Raw genomic sequence first — 12,323 nt, 5'->3', positions numbered from 1 at the left:
TTCAGTTAATTTAATAACATGACTTGCCTTTGAAATACCTCATTATAATTTTTGCCAGCAGCAGAATAACTTCGTGTTTGGACCCCAGTCTTTTCAAAGTGTTGATGAAATGGCCTGGGTCTCACTGCCATTGAGGTCAGCTCACTAGAAAATCAGACACTGGCTGCAAATAACTCAGCTGTTACCCAACTAATCCAGTGTTATAGTCATTTGTAAATTCAAATGCTTGTATATAGTACCTGGTTCACAAAAATAACTTGCCCCTTTTTAAGTTGTATGATGATGTTATTTATAGTTGCCACCAATATTATTGAAAAATAGTAAATACTCAATATATTTTTGTGAAATATATAGAAGAATGAAGGAATAAATGATTTAGTAGTTGGTCCAGGTTAACTTCTACATTTACAGAAGTTATTTTTCTTTAATGAGCTCTTTAAACTTTTTCTGAGTTGTTGAGCTTCTGAGTGAGCCTTAAGACTAGTATATGCAAAAGATTTAATATAGGAGAGAGTGTGTGGGTACTAGTACTTAAAGATAGTACTTGGTAATGTGAACATTAAGATTTCATTAAATGGAAACCTGCCACAAGCATATTTTTGTTGAAGCATATAAAACTTTTCTAATACATGGTTGTCTTAAAAGATTAATGTCTATTACTTGAATTGCTATTAAAGGCATGAGATAATTTCTTCCACCATTCTTAGTAGTAAATCAACATTTTAGAACTTTCTCTAATCCTGCTTCTGCCCCATAAGGAATGTCTTCTTTTCATATTTCAATTTCTGACTGGATTATCTCTTTAATCCTTAAAAGAAATGTAGTTTTTTAGAGAAACTGCTCACAAAAAGCAGAGAGAAAGGAAGGTCGGAAAAGGGAAGCAGATATATTCAGCAGAATCCTAGCTAGTAGCACAGCAAATAGGAAACAGTTTGGAAGAAAACTTGCCAACATGTGAATGAGGATGGTTTCTGGCAAGTGGAATTATGGATGATTTGTTTTTCTTACCTATGTCTACGTTACTTTCCAACATTGTTCCAGCTGGTACGACTATCTAAGTAATGAGGAAATAAGCGATAAAAGAATGTGAGGAAAATGGAATGGGAAATAGCTGGTTTTACTTTCAATGTGATTCCTCTTTTGAAAGGATCCTGGTATTTAAAAGGCTGATCTAGCTGAGAAAAATTGCCAACTGAACTTCAGGGGAAAAGGTAAAATCACTTCCTTTGGAGTAAAATCACTCAAAAATGATGAAGGCTGCTGGTAATTATTGCCTGTTGGAGTGTGCAGATTGATATTACAAGCCTCACGTGAACCCCTGGGAAGAAGTCAGTACCACATGCTGCTATAATTTGGAATATTATGTGAGAAAAAGCCCATTTACAGAGTATCCCCTTTGCTGCAATTGATTTCTTTCGCCCTTCAAAAGTGGTAGAGATTCATAATGTCCTGACTGATAAGGCTATAGTTAAATAGCTCTGTCTTGACTGGTTTCTCTACATCTCCCCCTAGTATTTAATAGAAATGGGCTTCACATTGAAGCTAGGAGTTGGGAATGAAGAAAAGAGAAAGTTTTTTTCTTTTTTTCTTTTTCTTTTCTCCGTATTTTAGCATTTCCGCCTTAATTCTTCTCACAAAATTGGGAGGATTGCATAATTGTAAAAGTTTGTTTTAGAATTCAGTGATGCATTCTTTTAAAGACTGATAAAATTAGTGTAAGTTAAATATTTCAGAAATATTCTCCTTTGAATAAGTCTTTCTTCATTAATTAGAATGAAGCACCAGCCCCCAAAACACCCATCCCTACCCTTGCAATATAAAAGAAGTTGTAATCATATTTATAGTGCCTAGAAATAAAGTCTGTGTCTTTGGATGTCATTTCTTTCTTTTTGAGACAGAGTCTTGCTCTGCCTCCCAGGCTGGATTGCAGTGGTGTGATCTCAGCTCACTGCAACCTCCATCTCCTGGGTTCAAGTGGTTCTCCTACCTCAGCCTCCCAACTAACTGGGATTATAGGCATGCACCACCATGCCCGGCTAATTTTTGCATTTTTAGTATAGTTGGGGTTTCAGCAAGTTGGCCAGGCTGGTCTCAAACTCCTGACCTCCAGTGATCCACCTGCCTTGGCCTCCCAAAGTGCTGGGATTACAGGCGTGAGCCACTGCACCCTGCTGGATGTCATTTTTAAAACCCATTGTCTAGCTACAGCGTTCTTAAAGGGACTCACAATGGAATGTTGCTTGAATCTCTGGAGCTGATGGCATGGAACTTTTTTAAAAAATTGAGAAGAGTAAGACAGCTTCTAAAATATTTTCCACCTCCAATCTTGAAAACTTAAAGTATTTTAAAATGTTTGTTTTCATCTGCAGAAAGGAAATTTGTTTATCTTTAGTTCACCAGAAATCCAAACAAAGTTTTAAAAACCTCTGATAATTGATCTATTAAAGTTTTAGGGAAAACCTGGATTTGAGCACTATGTGGGCTGTTTGTAAATTTAAGATGGCTTTAGTTTGTCTGGATAAATCCCCAGAGGAGGCAGTTAGTCCAAACTTATTTCAGTATAGGGCTTCCTGAATGGATTTGAAAGACAAATCTAAGTGTAAATGTGGATAGATGATCCTCTGGGCATTCAAGAGGAGGGTCAACTTCATCTGCACCTGCTTGTCATAAGACAGATATTCCTCAAGAGAGCTCAGGCTCACAGACTCTGAATGGGTCATCTGTGCAGTATACATTCGTGAGTGTTAAAATTTAAGAGGTTTCAAAAGTTGTCTTGGCATGCAAGAATGTGTGTTTTATTCTATACAGTCTTTTATGGGTCATGGTCATTCATTTATTCATATTTGCTTTTTATTCTTCCTTCCTTCTATCCATCTGTCCATCTATCTCCCTATCTATCCTGAGATATTCATTGAGTGCTATTTTGTACTAGGTCTTATTCTAGGTACTCACTAAATCTTGTATTAGTGAGCGAGCTTAGAGGTACCGAACTTCATCCTGCATTGCTATGTACTGAATTGATAGGTAATCATTGAGGAATATGACAAAAACCTGATATTTGTATAAATTACATAGCGGTTTCACATACTTACCTATCCCAGCCCTGGGAAATGTATATAGGATTAGAAAAAAGTATGCAAGTGACAATTGTGAGTGAGAGTCTTCCCTCTGAGTGGCGCTCAGGTTGGTACAATTCCCAAAATAGGTGTGTTAAGGTGCCTTTTTATTTGATGAAGATGGGGTGGCCCCAGTCTCTTATTTTTACTATCAGAGCTGTTTCTGTAACTTTCACCATTTCTAAGTCCCCTCCCACCAATATCAGAAAGGTCTTTTTGCCCCTTGGATGGAGGTTTAATGCTTTTCATTCCCCATCCTCATACTTTATATTTTAGGTCCAGTTAGTTCTCTATTCCTATTAGGTTTCCACCACATCTGCATGGATATTGTCCCTTTTGTTTTTCTGAGTTTTAGCAGAGGAAAGCCTGGCCATTTCAGGCTCCACTGTTCCTTGTTAAAGAGAAGACAACTTGCAGTGATGTATAACTGACAAGTGAGCATGTCACTAAGGTGTGGGCAAATTTCCTCAAAAGCATGAGGAGCAAAGCTGTGAATCAGAATTATAATATTAATAGCTTAATGAAAACACATAGGGCAACAGTTAAAGTCATGTTCTAGAATAAATTATAATTAGCTTGATTTTTTTAAGATTATTCTACCATTTAAGTAAAATAGAAATGATTAAAGAAAGAAGGATATTTATATTCCATCCATCTTTATGCTTCAAAATATTCAACTTCTAGAAACTTGGGGAACATCCAGACTCTCTAAATAGGAACAGGCTGTTAACTACTGCCTAAGTGAATCGTGTAGCTATTTAAGATGATGGATGAGATCCTAAGCTGAGGCAAAACGATTTCTTGCAGGGAGTGGCTTATAAAACCTTTTTTTTTCAGAGAGGGCTTGAAATATAATCTTATATAAATGCCTAGGGTTAATACAGCTGAGCTGACATTGCTTTTCTAAAAAATAATTTTGAATAGGTAATATACGAAAGAGTATAACTTTAAAAAGCATAAAAATTGAAAGTAAATGTTTCCCCAGCTTCATGTCCAGTTGCCAGTTTTTCCACCCTGAAGGCAACCACTACAACCAGTGTCAAGTTATCTATTTGGAAATACTTTATTTATATACAAACCTAGACATATATTCTTGTTTTAAACAGGTAGTAGAATAATTGCTTTAAAATGCAGTGTCAGAATCACACAGTTAACAGAAATCCCTTTGCTTGAGAACAGGTTTAAATTCCTAAACACTGTTCAAAGCCTCTCTGCCTCCCCAACTTGCCCTTGAATATATCCCAAGTGATGTCTCACAAATGTTCACCCTCCGACCCATAGGAGAGGGGAGTGGGCATGCTGCTACCCTGAGGGACATCGTTATTTGTATTTATGAAAATTAGAAACTTGAAAATAAATGGGCTTTCCTGTTTTAAGAACATCCAAATACAGAGTATTAAATTTGTATTTTAGCAATACTATAAGTTAACGTACCCTGAAGATTATAGAAAGGGGCCCATATATTGCTATGATCTATGACCAGCTTCAGCTGTTCAGACGGGACCTCGGAGAGGAGATGCCACTTGTGCTCTGCTTTCTTCCTCTTGAGGCTAGACCTGGCTCAGCCGACAGCAGGTCCTTACAGGTTAATACGGGATGCCTCTCCCTTTTCCTGGCTCGCTGCCCTCTGAGGTAACATGCTTTTGATACGCAGATTCAAATACTCTTCTTTTTACAGCCCAAAGGAATGGAGACATATATATATATATATATATATATATATATATATATATATATGGATATATTTAAATATATGCAAATATTAAAATATATTTCTATACAAATATGTATATATATGTATATATATATATATGTACATATATATGTGTGTGTACATATATATATTTCATAATTTGAGGCCAGCAGGGGGAGATATTGCCTGCCACATCAGGCTGTGAGGAAAGCATGTAGGATAGATGGACTCATTCATTGCTCTTTGGTCCATGTCCTCCATCTCCCCTTCTTATGAACAGGGCTGGGCTCTGTTGATCACTAGGCTCCTCCCTAATCGGATGCTCAGTCATCATGCCTGTGCTCACTTCCACCTGCCTTTGTATATATTTCTCAGAAATAGCATTTTTTTTTTGAAATGTTCATTTTGCAATTAGAGGTTACACATTGTAGCTGGAACAGAAGCCCATGCCCCTGGGCACCAACTTCCCTTTTCCATCCTTCTGAGTGTTCTTCTGTTATCTCTTCCAATAACCAAAATATTCAAATACATTAACCAAAATGATGCTCTCCTCCTTTGTCAGAGGGGATGTTGCTTAGTTACACCTTTTTTTAAAATCTTGTGTGACTTTCTAAAAAATAATACTTGAAGATGAAAACTTCCACTCAGAGCTGAACATTCTATTTTAAGGGGCAGCAATCTTCACTGATGTCCTGCTGAAGGATCCAGCTAGTTTCCATCCCTACACAAACAACTCTTCATTCTGTCCAGGATTGTTTTCCTCTCTAGAGGCAAGCCTGCATGTGTGGTTTTGTAATGGGTGATCTGTGAAAATTCCCTGAGCTTTTTGGTTCTGCAACACAGCTCTGTAGCATTTGAAGGGATTGGATCATGCCCACAAAATCTGTTTTTGTGCAATTCAGGATACATTGATCTTAGTTTCAGGGATTCTACTTTGTCATCTGGGTTGGAGAATTTTGTTATAGCAAGGAATAAAATATCACCAAAAATAGTTATTTTTTTGTGTGCTTTCAACTAGCAAAGTTGGCATGATTATCATCCTCCAAAAAAAAAATAAGCAGTCACTTTTTTTTTTTGGTCTCATTATCTGTTACCTAGTTGACTATTAAAACCTTAGGAATGCAGATAGCATCCTGACTTGAGAGAGAGCTAGGAGAAGATGTCTTATAAAAATGCACTTCTCTCTTTGGAAAAAATGACCTGCTCACTCACTAACCATTGCTTTTATCTATGAGGTGCTGCTGCAGGCAGAGCCATGAACGTTGCTTCCCCAGCATTAAGAGTGTGATACCAATGAGCTCATGTCCAAAGAATTCAACCCCCATGCATGTTACCACACTTCATTCTGCTTTGACAGTCCTCGTGCATGCAACTTAGGTTTGTTCTTGCATACTACATGCAATTGGTCTTGGAAAAAAGCAAGTGGGAGAGTAAAGTTTGCTCACATCTGTCCAGCTATTTCAAAAATAACCAAAAATCTGTGTTAGTGTTCAGGAAAGTCATTTGCAGAAGAGTTCTCAGGAAGACAAAGTGATAGTAAAGCTAGAATTCCTGCGTAGGTCATCTCGCTGTTCCCCAGACCCAGCATGCTTCATCTGTGCCTCCCTGCTTTTGCCACTCCTTACTCCTAACACTCTCTAGCCCCATTTTTCTCATCCATTAGACCTGTTTGTTCCATGACACCTTTCTGATTCCACCATATCCTCTCTCATCTTCTCCACGGTCTCCATGCTCTTCTACCTGGTCCTCTTCCTTTTCAGTGTGTGTCTTCTGTATTTTGCCGTGCCTGCAATTGGCATCTCAGCAGCTACACTACAGAGCACCCACTAGATCAGAAACCTTTCCTTGATTTCCTTGCATTGTCTGGCACAGTGCTGCCTGGCCATGTGCTGTGGCAGGTATGTAGTAAAAATCTTCTGGCTGATTATGCTTATTAAATTATGAATTATTGGATAGTGAGTAACATAAATAATAGACAGACTCAATATTTTTACCCCATAACAACTTTTTTTTGAGATTTAGTATTTGATCATTGGTAGGAATAGTGTAATGCTATAAATTCCTGGAAAAGAATTTTTCTTCAGTTATTATCTCTTCCTCTTAAAATAAGGAAACCAAAGACTATAGGAGGCCATTTGGTGCAGTCAGGAAAGTCAGTGGAAGATGAACTTCCTTCGGGAGATACGTTGAGCACCCCCACTTTAATAATCCTGATGACTCCGTTGAGAGAGGAACTCCCTCCTGTAGCCTAGGATTCAGCCCTTCATCATCCTTGCATATTTAGAATGACATGTTGGGAAAAATGCAGCTCGCAGTGACACTTCAGTGACTCAGATGCTTTGTATACAGAGAAATTCCAGTGCCTATAGGTTTATCTTTAACACAGTTTGGTTTCATGCTCTTTGGAATTGTAGTTGCTTTCCGAAAACCATAATTGGCATTTGTATTACTTTCTATCAAAATGGAATTATCAGAACAAAGTTTATGAAGTATGTGGATTCCACATGCTGTGAGATACAGACATCAGTTGTTTGTAGATTTGATCCTTGTCTACTAAGTGTATTTAAGTGGCTTGGAAAATTAAAATAATACAAATTTCCAGACCCTGTCACTAGAGAATCTACTACAGTATACTTCCATGCTTTGTTAGACTGTTTTTCCTCTATTTCCATTGACAGCTACAGTCAATGTAGAGGTTATGAGTGAAGGCTTTGGAATCAGACAGCTTGGGTTTGAGTCCTGACTCTGTCATTTCTTACCCATCTGGACTACAGCAAACCTCAATATCTCATCTGTAATATGGGGACAGGAATTTTTGCCTCCCAAGGTTAATGTGAGGGTTCAATAACAACATGCATGTGAGAGATAACACAGTGGCACATTGTGGAGCACCTCAGTAAATGCTAGCTAGTCCCATTCTTATCACTACACTATTTCTATTTTGGCATGTTGTTTTCATGCATCATTTTTCTGATATGTTCGAGAGGCTAGGAAGTTTCAGAGAAGCATATAAAATCAAACTGAAATTGATGTAATCTGTTGCCTCTGAGTGGAAGCAAACAGGTCATTCAGAGTCATGAGTAGGATTCCCTGAGAGGTGATATGTTGGATTTCCACACCTGATTCCTAAATGACTTGTTTCACTGTTTAAATTACCATTTTTCTGCAATTGCTTTGCAGCAGAGATAAAGATCTGTTTTAAATATTACCACGGCATTAGTGGGGCCCTGCGAGCCACAACCCCCTGCATCACCGTGAAGAACCCGGCTGTGATGGTGAGTGCCCCTTGCTGCCAGCTCCCTTTTGAGATCCATGCTGGGACTTGATTTCTGTTTTTGCCTCTGCAGCCCTGACAGGGTTATCAGGAACAATGAAAAAGGAAACACAACAGTGTGGGTACTGTTACAGGAAAGGAAATAGCTTACAAGGTTGGCATGCCTGAATCCCTTATTCAAATCAGTGGAAACATAGGATTTGATATGTAACAGCTGTTTGTAGAGTCCACTCTCCAAGGAGCCCATTCATGAAGCAAAGTAGCAAGTGCCCCATGGTGGAAGGTTTTAAACTTAGTCTGAGCGACCGGTTGGTAGGAAAGAGTGGCACTGGACCTTATGTGAATTTTAACCATTTAAATTGTGAGTGATTCTACCTGCCAGTAGACTCAGGGAGCTGTTGCCTGGAAGAGAATATAAGTTGGAAGTCACAAATGCACTGTTTCCTTAAGGTCTTAGTGCTGGTTCCTTCTCAATGCTGAGTTTGGGTCTAGTACCTAGAGATCTGTTCATATTTTGGAACTCAATGGAAGTCAATTTGTTTAACTTCAGAAGTTGACTTCAGAAGTCAGACCCTCGGTTGAAGAAACGGATATCTAATTTATTTTTGTAGGAAACTTGTTGTGTTGGACTTTTGAAAGAAAACCTGCCCATTTCCAACATGGCAATTTTGTGCTTTTATTAAATTTTATTTTAGAATCTAATAGTCTCACAATACCCAGCTCCACTGTATATGGGTGGTTGGACTCAGGTGGTTTGGGGAGATTCTTAGAGTCCAAAATATGTAAATTACTTAGTTTTAATTAGTTATTAATAAAAACGAGCTCTTGAAAGCATACAAAAAATACTGACTCCATGACACAGAATCTTTACAACATTCTATGTGTGGGTATGTGTGTATACCCATATTTATAGATGCTTGCATTTTTGAAAACAGGCAAGTAGTCAGGTTGAAATTCAAAAAGCAGTCTTTGCGAATGGCTCTTTGAAATTGTTCACACTCACCCTATGTTGTCTCTGATAGTGCTTGTACCTCTGTATCAAGCAGTCTTTCCCTTTTATCTATTCATTTAAACAAATATTCATTAGATGTCTGCTAAGTACTAAGCATTGTGCCACGACTGCAGATGAAATGATGAGAAAAACGCCATCATTGATTTCATAGGTCTGGTGTAGGACAGAGACATCAATCAAATATTATATTTATTTGAGTGAAAATTATAAGAGGGAGAGCAAAAACAGGGGTAGGAGAACATGTTCTATGTAGTAGGATTTGTCCTGATCAGAAAATTCCTGGAAGGCTTACCTGAAGAAGGTGTGTCCGAGGGACAATCTGAAGGATGAATAGGTGAAGAGGTTTTATAGATGAAGAGGGAGGGAAGAGCATTTCAGGCAGAGGGAATAGTGTGTGCAAAATCCTCAACATCTAAGTACTCTGCTCACATTAGAAATATATGTGAGTTTCCATTGTAGTAAACATAGTATAGGACATAAAAGAAAAGCTTACATTTACTATGTGAGACTTTGAAGGTCACAAAGTGAATAGCAATTGTTGATTGCAGAGTCTTCCATGTCACATAGTAAGCACTGAAACAGACTTTAGTTAATTTTCTAAAAAGAAAATTTATAAAACTAGAAGAGTTGGGACTGTTTAAAATCTTCAAAAAATTCATTGTGTCTGAAATTAGACAATAACTTTCAAACATGATTAAGCATTTTCTGAATTTAGATTTTTTTAGACGAGCAATTTCAATATTCAGATATCATTAAAGGCAGTGGGAATTTATGGTTTGTTGAACACTGATCTTATTCCATTGATTTTTGCATTGATATTGCTCTGTCAAAGCCTGTGGATAGTTTGGAGATAATTAATTTGCTTCAAACAGGTTTCACAGGATCTTAAAAGCTTCACAGATACAGCACTGGCAATCAGAATAGTGTATTTTGGTTCAAAGACTGACTAATGCAATGGGTGGTTAATCGATTTCTGACCAACCTTGAGACAGTTTGATTTATGTCCAACATTGAAAGGCTGTGCCTCATGGAACCTCATTTTGAGGGTCAGGACTATGCTTCTCTAATAGTATGATGGTCACTTAGGTATATGACATATGTTTAGTCATTGTGACCGATTGACATCCTTGATACTTACAAATCTCACTTAGTACAATTATACCATGGCCAGATAACAAAGAATAGTCCTGGAATAAGTAATTGGGAAACTCCACATGGAAGAAAATGAGCTGTCATCCTAATCATATGATCTCTTTTCTCACATATCCTTTTGCAGTGCATCAAAGATAAAAAAAAAATTGTGACTTCTCTGTCATTAGTATTTTGATATCATTGTCATTCATCAGCGTACACAGTGATATGTGTCTCAGATACTTGGAACAGGAAATCCTTCTGCTTCAGGGACAAATTAAGGCTGCCGTTACTCACTACCATGTATTGTTTCAACACTTGGTTGACAATGTTGTTTCTGGGTTTTCCTGGAATGAATCTATGGAGTGAGTTTATTTTAAAGCCAGTCTCTAAACATTGAGCGCAGATGTGTTTATTATCCTGAATGTCCCTGTATCCAGTGGTACAGGGACTGTACCTGGTCTTTCCTGGCTTTTTTGTAATGAATGACAAAATTGAATTATTTGGATATTATTTCAGTTGAGCATTTTGCCAGAGTTGTGCAGGACATTGTTTTTCTGTGAATTTTTTGAGAATTGTTTCAGAGAAGCCTTTTGCTAGAGGGTGAATTACTTTTGAAAAATGAGAATTTCTCATGATTTCTTATAATTTTTTAAATAGGTTTTAAATGAAGACAGGCTATGAATTGTTTCAGCCTCATTTAACTCAGTTAGCACAAGTATCCACAGCTGACCGAGATGTTGTGTTTTAAGGGGTGGCACATTTTACTGGGCTGTGGAGCCCATTTGTGAAGAGGCTGCAGTTTCTGGGATGTCTTCCTGTGCCCAGGCACAGAAGGAGTGGCAGGTTGCCAAGGGTGCGTCTCAGTCATAGTCCAGGGTAGTGTGTGGTGAAAGCAGGATGAGATGACCACAGCAGTTAGTTGTCTGGCCAGTGTACTGCTGCCTCTGCCCTATAGTTAATCTGGGAATGCTGAGTCAGAGGAGTACAATACAATATAATAAACCACACGTGTCTATTGAGAGCCAACTGTATGATCAAGGAGTTGGATCTATAGATGGAAGGAAATACAGATACCTGGATGGACCCTAGTGTGTTGTAGAGCACATGTGAAGCAATCAGGATGCAGTTAAGTGGCATGCAAAATAGTTTGATTAAGGTACAGGAGTTACAGTGGAGGCAGTAGAAATTTACATTTCAAAATTTGAATGGAATTTCTCAATTTTGCTTGGATTAGTGATGGCTTTTATCTCTTTGTAGTGTGTGATTTTTATAGAAGTGTGGGGAGTGTAGCAAATATAAAATGGAGAAAGAGTTAAAACAAAAACAAAAACAGACCTGGACAGTGGTTAAGTAGTAAAAGCAGATTCAAATCAGGAACTATTGCAATAGGGGGAAGATAACTCCATATAGAATTGACTCAGTTTGGCCAGGCACAGAGGCTCACACCTGTAATCCCAGGAGAGGATCACGAGGTCAGGAGTTCGAGGCCAATATGTCTCTACTAAAAATACAAAAATCAGCCAAGTGTGATGGCACACGCCTGTAATCCCAGCTACTCGGGAGGCTGAGTCAGGAGAATTGCTTGAACTTGAGAGGCGGAGGTTGCAGTGAGCCGAGGTTGTGCCATGGCACTCCAGCCTGGGTGACAAAGCAAGACTCCATCTTAAAAAATAATAATAATAATAATTGGCTCAATTCCAAATATAACAAGAGAAACTAGGGGTTAATAGTCAAGGAGCAGGGTTAGAGTGGAGGGATTGGTGGATGGAAAATTACTAAGTGCTTAAGGGATTCTTGTTAAACAGACCTAATGAAATTCTTGCTGAAGGCAGGCCAGGATGATCAGATATCACATGGAGGATGGTGGGAGATGAGGAATTTGATCTGATATCAAGGGTGATCACATACTGAGGGTGGGGATTCTCCAAAGTGTCATAGCAGGATTTTTGCTAAAATGGGACTCTATAAGGATGGAGATAGAAGCCCAAGGCCTGACCAGTTGAGCAGAGGACTCAAAAGAGCCTGACTGAAGTGTGCTCAAGGAAAGAATCTTTGTCAGAAGAATTTAATCTAAACTTTAGAATTAAAACCTGG

The 12,323-nt window shown here is 38.2% G+C and overlaps 1 protein-coding gene across 4 annotated transcripts in view; it reads left to right on the top strand.

Annotated features, from left to right (window-relative positions):
* The window catches only part of HECW2 (HECT, C2 and WW domain containing E3 ubiquitin protein ligase 2), a 378,517-nt gene that overhangs the window by 237,063 nt on the left and 129,131 nt on the right, over nucleotides 1-12,323 (top strand). For all 4 annotated transcript variants that reach the window (XM_017538751.2, XM_017538752.2, XM_017538750.2 and 1 more), the window contains one exon: nucleotides 7,990-8,084. In XM_017538751.2, the coding sequence (XP_017394240.1) occupies nucleotides 7,990-8,084 (95 nt within the window). The remainder of the gene's footprint in view (nucleotides 1-7,989; nucleotides 8,085-12,323) is intronic.

The sequence above is a fragment of the Cebus imitator genome, unplaced genomic scaffold (genome assembly GCF_001604975.1).
Source record: "Cebus imitator isolate Cc_AM_T3 unplaced genomic scaffold, Cebus_imitator-1.0 Scaffold113, whole genome shotgun sequence".
NCBI lineage: Eukaryota > Metazoa > Chordata > Mammalia > Primates > Cebidae > Cebus > Cebus imitator.
This window is presented reverse-complemented; position numbering and strand designations above follow the sequence as displayed.